This window comes from Pseudopodoces humilis, chromosome 6 (genome assembly GCF_049639895.1).
Source record: "Pseudopodoces humilis isolate 2021_Gansu_Grassland_sample_001 chromosome 6, ASM4963989v1, whole genome shotgun sequence".
Taxonomy (NCBI): Eukaryota; Metazoa; Chordata; class Aves; order Passeriformes; family Paridae; genus Pseudopodoces; species Pseudopodoces humilis.
Window position 1 is genome coordinate 67,280,998 of NC_142205.1, and position 17,969 is coordinate 67,298,966.

The 17,969-nt window shown below is 44.2% G+C and overlaps 2 protein-coding genes across 10 annotated transcripts in view; one reads left to right on the top strand and one right to left on the bottom strand.

The window, feature by feature from the left end:
• Positions 1–5,809, bottom strand: part of AFG2A (AAA ATPase AFG2A) — a 161,496-nt gene extending 155,687 nt beyond the window's left edge. For 8 of the 9 annotated variants that reach the window (XR_015772695.1, XM_014259630.2, XM_088056676.1 and 5 more), the window contains exons 1-5: positions 5,677–5,809; positions 5,142–5,266; positions 4,414–4,571; positions 2,995–3,053; positions 1,689–2,306 (exon numbers count right to left, since the gene is read on the bottom strand). Coding sequence is in view for 8 of the 9 variants with exons in the window: in XM_014259630.2 (XP_014115105.2) it covers positions 1,689–2,306; positions 2,995–3,053; positions 4,414–4,571; positions 5,142–5,266; positions 5,677–5,809 (1,093 nt within the window). In the remaining variant the exon portion in view is untranslated. Of the gene's footprint in view, positions 1–1,688; positions 2,307–2,994; positions 3,054–4,413; positions 4,572–5,141; positions 5,267–5,676 lie in introns of those variants that run through there. The other variant, XM_088056673.1, reaches the window with a different exon arrangement.
• An 84-nt stretch (positions 5,810–5,893) lies between these two features.
• NUDT6 (nudix hydrolase 6) lies at positions 5,894–17,774 on the top strand. The gene is made up of 5 exons (XM_014259631.2): positions 5,894–6,053; positions 6,989–7,192; positions 11,893–11,948; positions 14,345–14,399; positions 17,385–17,774. The coding sequence occupies exons 1-5, from the start codon at positions 5,894–5,896 to the stop codon at positions 17,771–17,773; spliced, it is 864 nt and encodes a 287-aa protein (XP_014115106.2). The 3' UTR covers position 17,774.
• The last annotated feature ends 195 nt before the right edge of the window (positions 17,775–17,969 follow it).

A 17,969-nucleotide genomic window follows, 5' to 3' on the forward strand; every position in this document is an offset into this window, starting at 1 on the left:
CATTATGACAAATGTCACACATCAGAAAACCCCTCCTCTTCAACACTCCAGAAAGTCCTAGAAATACTGTGAGGCCTGATTTACAAATACTTACAAGATGATGAAAAAACACACATTAAAAAGATGAGTCTGCCTATTTAATGGCACATGATAAGAGCCAAAAACATTCAGGCACAGAACATAGGGGACTTTGGAAGAACAAGGTACTGCTGTGTACAGCTGAAGTTGGTCAGAAAACACAGGTAAACTGCAAGAAACGCTACCCTGAGCCCAGGTGAAGAGCCCACCAAAGAAAGTTTCCGACCAGCAAAGCCAAATTAAATGGGCACAAAAGCCAAAAACGGAAGTTGAAAAACTAGAAAGCAAAAAGCAGAGACAAATGTTGTACACAGGCCTGACCCCAGCACAAAAGACGCTGGTGAAACACAGCCAAAGAAACATCAGGTGGGACTGGGAATCAGACAGGGAATGATGCCTCAAAGGCAGGCCACAAGCCCAAATCTGAGAAACTAATACACTGGGAAAGAGAAAAACTTATCTGTCCTCTGACAAAGGATAAAAATAAAAGCATCTCTACAGACAGGTTCCTTCACTCCAGTCCATTCAAGCATGTGCTGCTCCCTCCTGTGGCGTTTCTGGCACTGGCAATACACAGGGCTGTGGAACCACAGGCTCACCTCAGCTCCAGCCTCACTGCTCGTGAGCAGACAAGGACCCCCAGCGTTTGTACGGGGGCTAAATGTTTGTAACTGCTGAGAAAACATCATCATCAATCATGCAATTAGTAGAGAATCAAGCTTTAGCGATTAAGTATGAAGAACACTCATGCTGAAGCAAACTGCTGCCACAAAACCACGTGGTGATGCTGGGGTTGGACCGCTCGTGGATGGAGACGCCTCACACTGCCCTACTGACACCTGTGGGTCATGACTAGGAAGGAGCCACCTGTGTACTATGGAAACCATCCCTGCTGAAATCATCTCCTCTCTGAAGTGTGCGTGGGGGAAGAGGTCATAGAGAGAAACAAAGGGCCTCCAAGACAAGATATTAAAGAAATATTTATAGGTAGAAGAGCCCTGTCTCACAGCAACGCACGCTTCAACAAGGTACACAGCCATTTGTGATAAATACACAGCACAGAGTCACAAAAATCCTCCAAGTTTTTTTATGTATGTGTGGCAACAGGAATCATATTTGGTTTTCCACCCTGTAACTCCACACTGAGCAGTTTGAGTAGAGCCTTAAAAGACCTCCTTAAAATTTTACAGGAACACACAGGGATAAAAAAAGCAGAATTAATCTGAGTTCTCCATTTAAAAGATACGATCAACTGAGTCTATCAACACCAAAATTGTGTGACAACACAAACGACTGCACCTTTCAAGTGTCCAGGTAGAGAAGCCTTTCCTGTTTGCTATAAATTCTCCTCATGCATGCCTGAATTTTGGTACAGACACACACTTCTTCCCTGCTCAACCGTTTTTCACAGAGGCTAACCAGAACATCTCCACAGTATCCATACAGTGTAATTATAAAGCAGTTTGACACTGATGGGACGCACAAGTTTACCAGATCAGTTACATAAAATTTGGTGCGTAATCCTGGAGTAATTAGTGCTTAAAGAAATGCAAAAAAAGCCACGTTAAAGAAGCAAGTTAGTGAAGAAAGCCAACTCTCAGGCATCATACCGTAACTCTTGAACAGTTCAGGTTGCTTCAAGGGAAGTTCAACAGTTTCTCTAATAGTTCTGAGCTGACTGCTTAAGCCTCCTATCATGTCATAGGTGACCCGGGACTCACAGTCGCCATCCTCTGCTACAGCGGTCCTTGGTTCAATAAAATTGATTTTAGTTCTTGAAGAAATGAAGTAAAAACAATCTGTATTGCTCATTGCTCCGATTCTGCCAGTTAGTGAGAGTCCCTCAGTGCTGCGCTCCCCAGCCAGCTCCAGATCTTGGGTGAGGTCTGCACCATCTCCCGCGCTGAAGGTTTTGTCTCTGTGCCCGGAGTCGGGAGTGCAGGGTGTGGCTGGTGAGCCTGGATCCACGGCTTTGCTCGGGGTGCTCGTGGAGGCAACCTCTGGGCTGTCACCAATGTCCATCCTGCCGAGCTGTAAGGACAGGTCTAAGGCACTGCTCTCCAAATCTGATCTCTCAAGGTCTGGCTCACTGCAGTCGCCGGGAATGGCACTGCCCTGGGCAATCAGCTCAGCACCGTCAGTCCCCTTCACTTTCATCACCACGATGTTGCAAAGCTTGCCGTAGTAAGTGAAAGCCAAGAGGTTTCCTGGCAGGACTATTTTCCCATCTATGAGAAGGTTAAAGAAGAAAAAAGACAAAGATGATGCTATTTCAATCTATTTTGGCACAAATTAACACTCAGACATTCTTGCATCAGAATAATTCTTTATAGGGAAGCTTAGAAAGTGCTATAAATTAACAGAAGTTAATTAGGAGGTGATTTCAGGTTCTTTCAATGATCCTTTTGTGCACAAGCAGGCTCTACTAGATAAGCAATTGTCAGTATCACATGTAATCTCCCATACTTAAACTCATCATTAATTTCAGCTTTTTAAACTTCATACAAAGGGTGGATTTTGGAATTAGTATTGTAAGAAGCTAAAGTTTTGTATTCACTACCTTGAATAACTTACCATGCTTTTTTAGTACACCTATCACCCAATGAAGAGCAACTTGACTTATTGACCACCAACATGAAAAAGGGAATTCAGAGATTGGGATTTCAAGTTAACGTTGATCCTTTAACGTGTTATTAATGCGCAGCAGTGCGCTCTTCCTCACTTCCTCACAGTGCAAGCAAACTCTGAAGTGCACCACAGTATCAGCCTGAAGGGATCAGGGACAGATCCCTGAACAAAGTAACATCCCTTATTTTGCCATAAGCCCTTGATTAAGAATGTAAAAGGAAACTGTTTGCTCTTGAATCCAGAATTACAAAAATTGAACAGTCAAAAGAGAAGCAGCAAAACTCATACCAAGGTTTCTCAGTAGACAGACAGACATTTCCTCAGCATTCACGGTGGCATCTTTGTCCCTGTGGTAGGAAGGAAAAAAATTGGTTTTTTCCAAGCACTTAAAAATAAAACCGCAGTCCACAGAACTTCACAGTCTTCATATCATATGGATTTTTAACCCTGAAGATATTAAACACATTGCAACAAAAGAAGCGTACCTATTTAATCTGGGGCTAGTTTTGCCAAACAAAATGCTGTAATTAACAAAATTTTAAGTTGTATTTATCATTTCTTAGGATCACAAATAGGCAATGCAGGCATCTCACCTGTCCAGGCATGATAATTGTCGTTACAGGTACTGAACTGAGAAGAATTCAGGTGAGGCATGTCTTTTTCAGCCTTGTATACACACAGACACAACCTCTATTGACTAAAACAGTGCCTTGAGCATTTACACATCCATTAGCAAAACACTCCAAGTTTTCCCCACAGAGCATTTTGTAGTCATTTAGTTAACTGGCTCAGAGCTAAGACTCACTTCATCAGTTCTGCAGATGGAAATCCACAACCTGTGTAAGCACGGACACCTGGGTGTGACTTCCACTCCGAAAAGCAGCGGCACCGAAGGCACCGAAGGCACCGAAGGCACCGAAGGCACCGAAGGCACCGAAGGCACCGAAGGCACCGAAGGCACCGAAGGCACCGAAGGCACCGAAGGCACCGAAGGCACCGAAGGCACCGAAGGCACCGAAGGCACCGAAGGCACCGAAGGCACCGAAGGCACCGAAGGCACCGAAGGCAGCCGCAGCTGCTGCAGCTCACAGTGTGAACAACGGGGGGAGCCCTAAGCCTGCAAATGAAAGCCGTCTCTCGGCTTTTAAGGATCAAGACAGCAACTTCATGGAAAACAGGTGCACGAAGTTAATTCAGAGGACACTTCTTAATAGCTCATTGCCTTTCCTGATCAGTAAACACAGAGTTATGTTGTCGGGGTCTGGAGCTGGGGATTGATTCTTTTAAGTGGAGGAAAAGCTAAATTATGCACACAAGCACGACCCAGAGGTGTTTAATTTGCAGAGAATGAACTACACCTGTAAAGCACCTAGAAACCTGGGAAGTGCTTGAACAATGGGACATCAATTTATTCTTTCAGTAATTTATGTTCTTGTTTCTTACATGAAACTATGGCTCTCTGGACATCAGGAGGAATTTCTTCCCAGAAAAAAAAATCTGCAACTGACTGCCTGGAAGCTGTGATGTTAATTTAAGTGCTAGGACACTTTCAAAAGTACCTGTGAAGTAACTTTATTTAGGAAATAACTATAATCAGACTCTGCAACAATCCAAATGCCAATTCTGTGAAATGATAAGAGAATGACAAATTTTGAAGGGAAGTGGTTGAATGAAAACCTCAATAAGGTGATATAACAAGTTCCATACCTCAACTTTACATCAACTTCCTCTGCCTGGATGACTGCACCAGTCACAGGCTGCACAGTGACAGCATCACCTGGATTTACTTTCAGGTTCTTCTGTGTGGTTTCACCCAGCCCAATTCTCCCCCCTGGGAAGCCTGTGGTGGGCCAGGCAATACAGACCTAAGAAGAGTTTTCAAAGCAAACAGCTGTCAGTTGAGGTCTTGCCCCTCTCATTTCCAGTCAATATAAGCAATGATATAATATGAAGGATTAGGTTAAAACCTGGTCCCACTGAGCAAGACATAAGGGGCACTGAGCTTAGATTTGATCTAAGACACTTTCAAAATTGAAGGAGCTATATTTTGCTTACAAATGTGATAAAAAATTCCACCAGGATTCTCTAAACATTCTGCAGATAACTCAAAAGCATACCTTGTGCTGATCAGAAAATGCTACCCCTCAGTGAAAAAAAGATGAGCAAATAGCTACTTTATTTGCACGTAAGAGATGTGTGTGCTCATGCGAAATATAATACATAACCCATCTATTCACACATGACTTATCAATTTATAGAAAAAAAAATATCAGCTGCACGGATTTTTTCCAACAGATGCAACTACAGTGTAGAAAAGGCGGAAGAGCACATTCACCATCTTCCTCAATGCACGATCCATGCTGGTTCCATTAAATATAACAAGAACAAGCTAATAGAACAGGAAATGCACTTATAGGGTCAAGAAAGGGTCTCACCTCCTGCCGCCCCTCAGCGGAGGTGAGCAGGGCCGGCCTCCCTATGCAGAGATCCGCCGATTTCATGCTGTTCAGCGACAGCTGTGCCAGAGCTCTGCGCAGCATCTTCGGGACCTTGTCATCTCCTCCAAAAAAGAAAAAAAACAAAGTTGTTTTTTTTTTTCTCCCCTTCCCCTCAGTACACCCGGCGTTTCCCGCGTTCCCCGTCAAGCACAACCTCGCTCGCCCTCAGGTGAGCGAGCGGAGCCCCGTGAGGCGCTGCCGGCGGGACTGGGAACACGGGCGGTCCCACGGCGCCGCTCGGCACTGCCCCATCCACCGCAATTCAGCTACCACCGACATTTCCCCTTCCACGGGGAAAAGAGCAGGTTTCCTGGCAGCCTAGACTGAAAGACCCCCAAACCCCGGTCCCGCCTTCCTGAGGAGCCAGGAGCGCGGCTGGGCAGGGACTCCAATTCAAACGAGGCGCCCTCAGAGCGCCGTGCTGAGGCAGCCGGGGCTGGAGCTGCCCGTCCCCGCCTCCCGCACCCCGTACCTGCCTCCACGGCGTCGGCGACACGCAGCGCCAGCGCCCCGCCCGCGGCGGCTCCGAGGGGCGCATCCCGAGGGGAGCCACCGCCCGCGGCCGGGCGCCCCTTGCTCTTCCTTCTGGAAGAGGAGGCGGACATGCTGCCCGCGGCCGGCGCAGAGCGGGTCCGGAGCAGAGGCCGGCGCCGCCCCCGGGGCGCCCGCTCCCCGCCCCGCCCAGCGCCATGGCGGGCCCGTGGCGGGCGTTGCGGAGGGCGCGGGGCTGGGTGGCCCTGGCGAGGCTGCGGGCGAGGCCGGACAAGTTCGGGGGGGTGAGCGTGGATCTGGGCGAGCTGCGCGGCTCCCCGCGGCTGGAGCGGGCCGCCTTCGGGCGGTGGCTGCGGGGCAAGTGCCGGGCGGGGGTCCCGAGTCCCGGGGCGGGCGGGGGCCGGTGTGTGAGGGGCGGCGGAAGGCCCGCTAGGGGGCGCCCTCAGCCGCCGCCCTCCCCTCACGGACCCTGAGCCGCGGCCGGGAGGTGAAGGGCGCTGGCAGGAGGGAGCAGGGGGTCGTTCACAGAACCGTAGATTAATTAGGTTTGGAAAGGACCTCTGGAGATCATCCAGTCTGACCGCCCGGAGCAGGTGGCACAGGAGTGACAAATCACAGCAGGTGGGTTTGGAATGTCTCCAGAGAAGGAGACTCCGCGCACCCACTGGGCAGCCTGTTCCAGTGCTCTGCCAGTCTCAGTGTGAAGTCGTTCCTCGTGTTGAGGTGAAACTAAAGGTGTTTTCAGTTTATGGCTATTGCTCCTTGTCCCATTACTGAGCGCCACTGAAAAGAGTCTGGTATCATTCTCTTGGCACCCACCTTTGACATACTTGGATGGATGGATGTGGTCCCATCTGAGACTCATCTTCTCCAGGTAAACAGGTCCAGCTCCTGCAATCTCTCCTCATAGAGAGATGGTCCAGACCTCTCATCCTTTTTGTGGCCTCCACTGGACCACTCCACTAGTCCCTTATCTTCCTTGTACTGAGGAGCCCAGAATGGGACACAGCACTCCAGAAGAGTAGTTTTCCCTGTTTCTCATGGCAGACCCAAATGTAAAAGCCATCATTTTGCACGTGAACAGCAAGTTGTTGCACATGAAATGTTGAGCTGGCAGCCTCTGAGACTGCTGGTGAGTTTCTCACACCACCAATAGTTTTACCCTGTGGTAAATAATGTGGAAAATACAGATTTTTGTACATTACTGACAGCTGTAGCGTGTGGTAAAGTTCAAAACAGTGCACATCAAGGGCAAAGGGATCCCTGACCTTCCTCACTTCCCTCTCTTGCAGAGTCAGTGTCTCAGTGGCGGGATGAAGGCCGTGTTGCTGTCTGGCTCCATGTCCCCATCCTCCAGAGCAGCCTTGTGGCAGTGGCTGCTTCCCAAGGCTTTGCTTTCCATCACGCTGAGCAGGGCTCATCCACCCTGACACTGTGGCTGGGAGAGGGGCCCAGCAGGCTGCCAGGCTTCGCCACACACCAGCTGGGGGTTGCAGGTGAGTTACTGGAGCGGTTGCACCCTCAGAAAGTCTTGAAGGAGCCCTTGGGAGCCCGTTCAGTAGGAATTGTTCCTCTGTACAACCAGCACGTGGAAACCAGCTGGCTCCTGCATTTTGGAATGAAAAACTAACCACCAGAGTAGAGAAGAAAGCACTTCTCTGCTCCGTGTGCTTAGTATGTGTATTTATCTAAGCTATGTTCAAGTTAATGTCTGTAAATGGGGAAAACTTGACCCAACAGAGATTGTTGAGAAGCTAAAGCATCTATTAGCCTAAATTGCAATGGTCTGAAAGCTGATCTAAGCTGCCTAAGTGCCTAGGAGTCTTAAATCCAAACATATCTTTTACAAAAAAAACCCAACAAATGCCATACTCTTAGCCATCTAGACCTCCCACAACCACAGCTAGAAAGCTGTTCCATAACTGAGAAAATTTCCAAGGACTTAGACAAGACAGTTTCCCTTTTTTCTTTTTTTATTTTTTCATATAGCACAGCACAAGGGACTGATAATAAGCCAGTATTAATAATAAGTGAAATTAGCTTCACCAAATTCCAGTGGTTGTGTTCTCTCAGCAGAGTTCCACAGCTAAGCCATTACTTATCCCATTGCTCAGTTATCTGTAATTGGAGATTTGGACCCCTCATGTGCTGGTTAAGGGTTACATTAACACACAGAAATTACTGGGGAGAGCAAATCTCTCCAGCTGCAACCCTGACTTCTTTGTCCTTGGCTTGCAGAGACTCTGGGGAGTGTTACTTCTTGACTAAAAATCTAGTTAGGAGGAACTCACGAAAGATGGTTTGCTCTGTGTAGCAGCAGGTCAGGTGAAGTTTGGGGAAAAAGATATCACTACTGGGAGTCTTCCGTTTCCAGGCCAGCAGAGGGCAGGGTGGATGCTGAAGGCGGCCTTGGAGGTTGTCAATGGGCGTGTTGGAGCATGTTTTCCTGAGGTATGGAAACCTCACCATTAAAATATGTGGCATTAAAGTGGAGCAGGACAGAGCATTCTCCTCGCAAAAGCACGGGGTTACTCCTTCCTGTGAGGAAATCTAAGTGAGAGAGAGGTTTTTCTGAAGTAGACCTTGCACAGCTGAAAGTGCTCCTTGAAAGGAAATCACGCAAGAGATTGTTGTTGTGACCCTGGTGGGCATCAGAAAGAACTATAAGAAAAATCATAACTCTGAAAAACTCGCAAATATTTAAAAATGTATTTTCAGAGCATAATTTTCAACTGTGCAAGTACTTTGTACTGCTTTGCACTCTGTAAGTAGGAATAATCTTTAAAGAAAACTTTGGAAAGTGCAGGTATATGGATTTCATAATTTATTGTATGGATTTTAAAATGGCACAACATATAATGTATGTGTTCTTTGCTACCATTTTTCAAACCTGTGTGCTTTTAGTCTTTATTGGGATTTTCTTTAAAGGACATAAATACTGCAGGAAAGCATTCTAGGCAGCTGAAAGTGTGAAAAGTGTAAAATAATGATTGCTATGTGGGGTTTTTTTGTCCTTTGTTCTACTCACTGTCAGTGGATCTGGAACACATCCCAAAAATACGTGGATACCACCTGGTAGGTTTACTCCATTATCTTTCTACTTTAGGAGGGAGACCTGGGGTAGTGGAAAGGCTCCACTATATTTTTAATTCATTTTATTGAAATATTCAAGTCTTTAAATATGGGTATTGGGGAGGGGGTCAAACACAAGGCTTTCTTTATTCCCTAACCAAAAAGTATTTTAGGATATGTTGCAGTAAATAAAATAAATTTTATGGTGAGAGTCCCCATCTCAAAGCCGTGGCCAGTCAGTGAAATGTGGGAGTCAGTCCCGTGAGCATCCTGAAAATGGAAAGCAGAGATGTGGAGAGCGGTTGGCTGGCCAGCAGGAAGCCAGCACAGGAACAGGGAGCAGGTAGCAAGTCTCATTGCCAAGTAGACCAGCAGCTGGTTTTCCTCCTGTCTGGAGTTTTCCCACGCAGCAAACGCAGCACAGCCAGGGCTTGTGCCTCAGGACCAAGTGCAGCCAAGTGATGACAAAGGTGTGAATAAGCGGGGTCAGGTCGTGTTTTACCAGACTGGATAGAGAGTGGCCAAGCAGAGAGTAGCAAATGTTACTCATTGGGCTTGGCCATTATTGTTTAGAAATAGTGGAATATGTGATGTGTCTCCCAGCTAAGTTACTACATCCGTTTGTAGGCGGCAGGATTTTCCACATGTGCGAAGGTACAGAGGAGTCTCTGGTGTATGAAGTGATTAACGTGTTTTTAAAAAGCATTTCCAAAATTCTCCACCTCCGAGGAGGATGTGGCCTGCCATCCAGCAAATGACGTGTTTGTAAACATGCCACGCAACAATGGCATGAGAGGACAAGCTGAGGAAGGAAAGTAAAAGGAGAGGAAGAAAAGTGAAAGGCATTTCCTTCCCCCTGAAATGCTCTACAAGCCTTACAACACAGATGTTATTTGCATTGCTACCACCTGAATCCACCTGTTGAAACAAAGTCCTTGGAGTTGAAGGACTCCAGGAAGGAGAGCCTACACACACATAGGATTGTCAGCCTTTGCCAGTCCTGGTACTTAGGGAAGTCTGAAACCAGCAGCTGCATTACTGTGACTTAAAAGTAGTTCCCAAGGTGTTTCACAAATACCTGCTCCTGTCTGCTGATGCTTACACCGCAGGGAGTGGTTTCTGCACTCATTCTCTGCTTAACAAGTGCTTCTCAACACTGAAATCTTTGCATGCATTTTTACATCAGTCATAAATAAAACAGGTGGGGTAAAGATACTTTTCTCCTATGTTACTCATAATCTGGAGTTATCGGAGGGATTCTTTTTTAAATGCTTTATAAAATGCTTTTCTTGCCTATTTCCCAAAAGAGAACATTAAAAAACCAAGTGGTATTGTAATAGTGATTACCTGGTTGGGTTTCAAGTATAAACCTTTCCAGAAAGTCATCCTGGCATTGGATGATTTAAACCTCCAGGTGCCACATTTGTAGCAGGAGGGAGAGTTTTAAAAACCACAATTCAGGGCAGTCAAGCTCTAATCTCACTGATGCCGACCAGGTGTGGCCCAGTGAGGGAACATGACACCAGGCAGCAAATCCTGTTAGTGTGTTTTCTTCCATCTTGCTCTGCATTTAGGTGTCCCCTAGCAGATATTCTGATTACCTCACTGGGAATTTCACTGCCAAAAATTACATTCACGGGCTTCAATTTCAGGGGGACAGGAGAGCACACACACTTTCCGTTTGATTCAAACAGCAGTTTCCTGCCTTCATCAGTCCTCCCTGGCCTCAGCAAACGCTTTGGCTGAGAAATGGCTTTTCTAGAAAACAAATCCTCTAATCACAAAGTTCCTTCTGCTTTCCTTTTGTTGCCTCCTTTAATCATTACAGTAGTTGGACTTGGACACTACTAAATATTTACAGGAGGAATGAAATCATAAAGTCACAAGCCACAGGGAGGCAGATACGTGACTACCCTCTTAGAGCACATCCTTTGACATATCTTGAAGGAAGACTGGTACTTCATCTTTGAAATATCCTCCTACACACAACTCGGCCATGTATTATTAAAAAACAGGATGTTTTTAGCTGGACACTCATTCCTTAATAATTCCTTCCTTTGGGCATACTTCCCCATAGCATTTTAAATGCACATGTCATCACAGATGTGCATGTATCCTCTTCCCTCCTGCTGTAAAATGACATAAGCATTTTGTTACAGTTAACCTCTAATTTGAAAGCCATGCATGAGTGATGTGGAAAAGATCCTGGTAAGTTGCACCACAGCACTCATCCTGCTCACCACAGCACTCTTTAAAATCTGAGAAAAAATACCTGCTTTAAAGGAAGGACATTTTTAAAGTATGACCAGTGATTATGACATAATTAAACATGAAAGCACTTGGGTTCCAGAAAGTAGGAAAACTTGTAATCTGTGGGAGAAAGTCATGGGCTGAGCTTGAGGGCATAAGGAAAAGCTGCACTTCTCAGGTTTTTTCATCAAGGTTTTTTGTCACTTCTCCACTTGGAAGCAACCCTTTTTGATTGAGAAGTTGACCCAGATTATGGTGCAGTTCCTGTCATGAATTGTTAGCTGGGTAGTGCCAGTTCAGAGACAGTCACACAGCTGAACATTATCTGTGCAGTCAGCCCAGATTACTAAACCTGGTGTGTTATTAACCCAAAACCACTCAAACCTTCACTGCAGCAGGTGGGGGCTTTGTCATGAATTTCACAAAAACTTGAAAAAGAAATGTGAAATTTGAAAAAGAGAAAAATTTGTCCCTGTTAAAGGGTGACTTCTGAGACAGTCACTGGAAAATTCCCTGTTATTTGAGGAAGATTACAGGCACGTCTCTGCTGAAGCAAGTGGCTTCGGATTGTTTGGGTAACCTCTTGATCTTGCATTCTTTAGTTCTGATACTAACACAAGCAAGTTTTTCTTTTCATTTCTTGTCTAATCTGGAACTTAAATGTTGCAATTATTTATCTTGGTACTGCCAACTTTGAATTTTTATACGGGATACTTAACCTTTTTCTGATACTTTGTTGTGCATCTGTTTTCCACTGAAAAACCACTTTGTGATTCATCCATACAAACCTTGCTAACTGTACATTAGGGGTTTGTTATGCTTTATTGAACATTGTCCAACACCCACCTCTTTTTCAATGTTCTTTCTATACCAGGTGCTGTTTTAGATGAAAGCACTGGAAAGGTGTTGGTTGTACAAGACAGAAATAAGGTATGTTTGTTGCAGGATTATAAAACAGAGAAGTTCATTTAGATGTCTATTTTGTAGTATAAAACAAAAATGTATTTTTATTCCAGTCCAAAATTGTTCCAACAGTGAAAGTTACTTCCTTTTACAAGTGTCTTAAACACATATATCAACAAATCACTGAATTCCATATTAAGAGGAAAAAAAAACAACTCTGAAAATCAACAGCTTTGTTATAACTGCAGATTGATTCAGCAGAACTAAAGTATTCCTCCTGCTTGGAGCTTTCTGTTTTCTCCTGTAACTGACCCAGGAGTCCCTCATCTCACGTTTGGACCCATGCAGACCTCTGAAAAATCCCCATGGCTTGAAACAGATTTTGAGAGGATACCGATTTGGTTTGGTTTCCTGAATTCCAGGCATACCTGTGGCTTTAAACAGGGAGTAGCATGGTTAGCCATGACCTGGAGACCACCTTGGTCCAGCAGGTGTAAAGATCTTGAATTCCTCGCTCACGGAAGCGCCCACCCTCACTACAGTGGATGCCAGACCAGAGCAGGGCTGTGGTGAGGGTGGCTCCTGTGATGTGGCCTGAGGTCACTCCATCCATCACTGAAATATCTTCCAGCCCCTAGCAGGCTAACCCAGGTTTGAACTCAGCTGCTGCAGAAAGCTCTCCAGCTCACTGGCAGCTGCCTGTGCTACTCCATTCAAGGGACATTTAGCCTCCATGATGCTTCCATTTGCAAGTTAAAGTGTTTTGTGTTAAAACCGCACAAATTAACTCTCTAAGAGAGTGAGATTAATGCAGTTTTAACATGAAACAATCAGAATTTACCTAGGTAGACTGAAACACACTTGGATGAATAATTTTCATTTTATACAGTTGAAACTGTGTCAGAATCTCACTGGCTACATTCTCCTGTCTTTCCTGAAATAGCTACTAAGACTTTTCTCCTCAGGACCCAAAACATCACTTCATTAGGACCCACAACACAATTAATGAGCTTCAGTGAAAGAGTGCTTTCATAGGCAATCATACCACACTGAGTTTGTAACACAAAAGACATTCTTCCTCTGAACTTATTTCCTGTAATTGAAAATGTTTATTTTTAATTTCTGTGTTTTATATTCTTACTTAAAATAAAGTAAAATATTGAAGACTTTCAGGCTTTCATTCAGCAATTACCAATTAAAGCATAAACCTACATCTCATGCTGTAGACTCCAAAAGTGGTTCCAGCTCCAGAGAGTCTCCAGGGACAGAACAGCACATTGTAAACATTAGAAACATGACGTTTATTTACCCTTCTATACACAAAAATATAAATGTGCATGCTTACCTTTTAGTAAATATTTTAAGCAGCTATCAGGGTAAAAAAAAATTAATAAATTAACAGCTGTTGGAATTTTAAGAGCTGTTTGGGTTTAATTGTGACGGGACAATTCCACAGCACACAAAGATTTCCAGGAACTAAAAGTAAATCTGAAAGCCAATAGACAAATATATGTATTTTCCATCTGCACTATTTTTAATCTATTACTTTAAATTCCTATCCAAGCCCTTTAAGAATGCCCAGGAAAAAAAAATAATTTCCAATGTAGTCATTAGGGTTTCAAATCACTGGAAAGCACACAGCTTCCCTGCTACGCTGCAGAGACAAAAAAAGCTTTTTTTGGGCCAGCGTGCCTTTTTACTGCAGTTATTTCTAGGAGAAGGGTAACTTCTTCCTACATAAACTTTTAACAAGGAAAGAAATAGAAAGTACATAGAAGTAAAGGTAAAACCTACAAATCTTTGTGCCCTTGCAAGAGGTGCAGGGACTGGGACTCCTTTAGCAGTGTGAGTAACAACACCAAGCCTGCACTTCATGTTTTAATACTGAATTTTATTGCAATTCAATAAATGTTTCTATACATAAACCACACACAAGCCCTCATTTCTTGTATTCCATGAAAATGACAAGTTACATTAAATGATCATTACAGACACATCTTAAAGCCAGTGCAGTATAGAACAGTACAATCATAATACCTGTTTGTAAGATTAAATATATATACATTTTTTAAAAGCCAAAACAATGGAAGTGGAATACATTAGTGATTAAATATAAGATTATATAGTCTATAGCAGCTTTTTTTTTAATATTCAACTACTCTATCTAGCAGCAACATTGTCTAATGACTGTTGGACACTTTGCATTTTCAGTCAGTAGGTGTTTTGTTCCAATAGTTCATACAGACTGTAGCCATCTCTGATCATCACATCAGCAGGAACAAACAAGTTCCTACTTACTGATATTTGTAAAATAACACTACTGCAACTTCAACAAAAAAGTTACGTGTCAATTGTCTCTTTTGTATTAAAGAGTGCAGCACAGGCTGACTGTTTCATTAATGGATTTTTTTCCCCCAATACAGACTATAAACGCATGGAAATTTCCAGGAGGTCTGTCTGATCCAGGAGAAGACATTGGTAAGTTCTATGAGAACAGGTCAGCATCAAGTGAACTATAAACACATGAACACTGCTGAAATACAGCCTGACCTTTGTCGCTCCTGTGATGGATTGTTTCCTTCAATTAATGGTGAATAGATGGAGTGACACAATCCTGGGACCCTAATGGTAACAGAGTAGCATGTTCAGGACAAAGAAGTTTTGTGTTTGTAACATTTACTCTTTTCCACACTTTTCTTTTGAGTGCTTGAGGCCAGCTAAGTTTTTGTAGGCTGGTCAGATATGCTGCAATATGAGCCAGAAGTGCAGAGGATTAAGGTAATCCATACATAGCCCAAATAAAACTGAAACAGGGAGCTCTCGGCTCACACTGGAGTCCAGGGCAATGACCTCAGGGACGGACTGAGCAAAAATTTCCAACTCTCCCTTTTTATGTGCAAAACAGAAATAAATGCACTTGCTTCCTTCCACCCCCTGCACTTGATTAGCTGGGACCAAGAGCTCCTTGGCACAGAGCCAGGGTGAAGTGCAGGGCCTCAGTCCTGAGGGCACATATTCCCAACAGAGACGTGAGGCATTCCTGTGGTAGGAAACAGTGCTGGTTTGAGGACTCATTTCTCTCCAACACAGCACAACTGGTGAACACTGCTTGCAGTTTATCTTCACAGGTGAATGAATGAACACAAGGGTGTTTATGGAGAGAGAGAAAATCTCTTTTTTCTCCTTGTATCTCAGCCCTTAAAATCATGATCTGTAGGCTGGTTACTTCTTAAGCCCAGGTTTCCTGACTGTTCCATACCTTAGAAATACCTCCTTTAGCAGTCTCCCTACAACAGCGTGTGGTAGGGCTGTAATCCAGTTATTACTTCAATTCATGAAGAAAGTTTCTGCTTTTCAGCATATGGCGGAGTTTACTTTTTATAACTCATGAGTCATTTTTTTAAGTCTTTCTGTCAAACCTGGTAATTGAAATCAAAAATATTTGCTGAATAATGCAATGGAACGTGGTGAAATGGATCCATGTCTTCAAAAGAATCCCAAATGCCATGGCTGTTGTCTAGCCAGGCTCCTCCTCACTTCTAGTGCCAGCAGCAGCAGGACTTTTGTACTTGAGGGAACCACAAATGACCAGCACTGGTGTTCCAGTGGGATTCCCCAGAGTGATACTGCTGAGCACAACAGCAGCCATCCCTCACTTAACAGGCGAGAGTATGGCTGGAGCCTGGACTCAAAACCACGCAGGAGAAGAATCTCTTACAGCTTCCCTCCTGCCACTTCTAAACTTCAGAATAATAAAAGTTACTGTTCTCTGCATCACAGCTTATATTATAAGAAGATATAAATTAGTGAAGCATAAAATATAACAGAGCCTAATTTTCCTTTCTCATTCTTACATCAAACCTTAAAAACACAAGTCAGTCAAGGGACTAAATTTCAAATTACAATTAAAAATTGCTACTACAATGCTTAAAATCCTTTGGTTACATGAAGTGACAACATGCATGGGTGCCTACTTAAATGAGTGCCAACTGACTCCTGCAAGTGACACCAAGAGTTTCATGATTCAGATTAAGTGCACACATTTTTTATCTGAGTATTTCTGAAACTCCAGCCCTAGTGTTTCTTCTAGTTTAACTGTCATTAGATATTTATATATACACACACACATTTAAATAAAAGGGAAACAAAACAGCACTTCATCTGAAAGCAAAGCTCAAAGCTTAAATGAAATCCCTCATTACTGCAATTTTCTTAACTACAGCCTGCCTCAGCATGCCTCATGATCTCAGTTCACTTCCATGTAACACAGCCCCTTCATTGCCCACTAACAAAAACACCTGCAGGGAGTTAAAATTTCCAATATCTAAAATCACCCCTGAAATGTCTGTTTTGTTCCCCTCTGACTTGGCAAGATGCAAGCTTCCATAGGATGGTGAATCTCTACAAGTCTTTTAAAATGCATTTGCTTTTGGAAGCAAGTCAGCACACATTCCTTACTGAAGATAAACTAACAGGAGCAGATAGCATTGCACAAGAGTTCTGTACATTGACCACTCAGAACAGACACGACCAGGAGGTTACATTAATTTGGGAAAAGACAGTATTTAACCCACCAGTAGTTACCCCAGGCAAGTTGGATTTGACTTGACCACGATGAAATTGCAGACTTTGGGGAAATGAGTGGAATATTAAAAAACTTCTTTGGGGCTCTTGAATTTATTACTGAAGAGAAAAATCTCTCTGGAGGAGTTGTGGATGGATGGGTGGTTCTCTGGCTGTAACTGCAGCACACAGACCCTGCAGACCCTTCAACTCCCTGCTGCGTTTGCGGTGAGGAATGTTAGCACTGACCTCACTCTGGCTGGGGCACAGAATGCACACGTGCAGCACAGATGCAGCAGAGGTGCAACATGCTCGCAGCATGTTTCCTGCAAGAACAGGCTCTGTGTTGCACTGGTGCTGTGCAATATTTGAAATGTTACCAGACTCTAAAGGTACATCTTGAAAAGGACCTGGTGCCAACTTTTACTTTCTAAAAAGAGTTTTACCCATTTTGCTACCCCTTGGGGTGAGGTGCAGAGAAACTGATCTGATCAAGAGAACTGACATGAGTACAGGTGCAGGTGCACAGAGTCTGAACCTGAGACTGGGCAGGGACAATGAGAGGGATGGAGATCCAAAGGACTGCAAAGACGGTGCAGTGCTTGAATTGACAGATCAGTGGAGCCAGCAGCCATCACTGTCCATTACAAACCACACCCTGTACAGCATTACCAAAGTAATTCTGTAGGATATACACAGGAACAACACACAGTAATTACTTTTGTTTGGGGGCCAAAAAAATTAGCTTACCCTTGTGTTGGAAAAACAGACTTACGTTCTGAAAACCTTATGAAGCAGAACAGAGAACATGCTGAGTAAGAGGCTTTCCACCTTTCCAGAAGGTTTAAGGAGTGCTAAATTCCTCTCAGATGTATTGTGAGGATTGCTCTTTCCACCCAGGAGACACAGCAGTTCGAGAGGTTTTTGAAGAGACTGGCATCAAGTCAGAGTTCAAGTCCATCCTAAGCATCAGGCAGCAACACGAACACCCCGGAGCCTTCGGGAAGTCAGACATGTACATCATCTGCCGCATGGAGCCCTCCTCCTTCCACATCAGCTTCTGCCAGCACGAGTGCCTCCGGTGCGAGTGGATGGACCTGGAGGAGCTGGCCAGGACGGAAAACGCCACACCCATCACCAGCAACGTGGCCAAGCTATTACTGTTCGGGTACCGGGAAGGGTTTGATAGGATTGACATAACCATGAGGGAGTTCCCAGCTGTCTACACAGGCCTGTTCTATAAACTCTACCACAGGGAGCTGCCCGAGTCCTACAGAAACATGACGTGATAGCAATACATTTCACATTTCCTTATAGTAATAATTTAGAGTTATTATTGCAGTGTTGCAGATTACAGTTATCTGTGGACTTCTTTCTAGGTAATTATTAGATTGTAATTGTTCTCTAATAAGCTAAGATATAAATTATTTTTAAAGGTAATTATTGCTATGAGTGTGCATCAGGTTTGTTCTCCTCTACTCCGTA

What these genes read in the sequence shown, in the direction of transcription:
- NUDT6 (XM_014259631.2), top strand. Translation starts at nt 5,894, where the DNA reads ATGGCGGGCCCGTGGCGGGCGTTGCGGAGGGCGCGGGGCTGGGTGGCC. An exon ending in ACACCAGCTGGGGGTTGCAG is followed by an intron (nt 7,193 to 11,892) that starts GTGAGTTACTGG and finishes TTTCTATACCAG; the next exon opens with GTGCTGTTTTAGATGAAAGC. An exon ending in TTGTACAAGACAGAAATAAG is followed by an intron (nt 11,949 to 14,344) that starts GTATGTTTGTTG and finishes CCCCCAATACAG; the next exon opens with ACTATAAACGCATGGAAATT.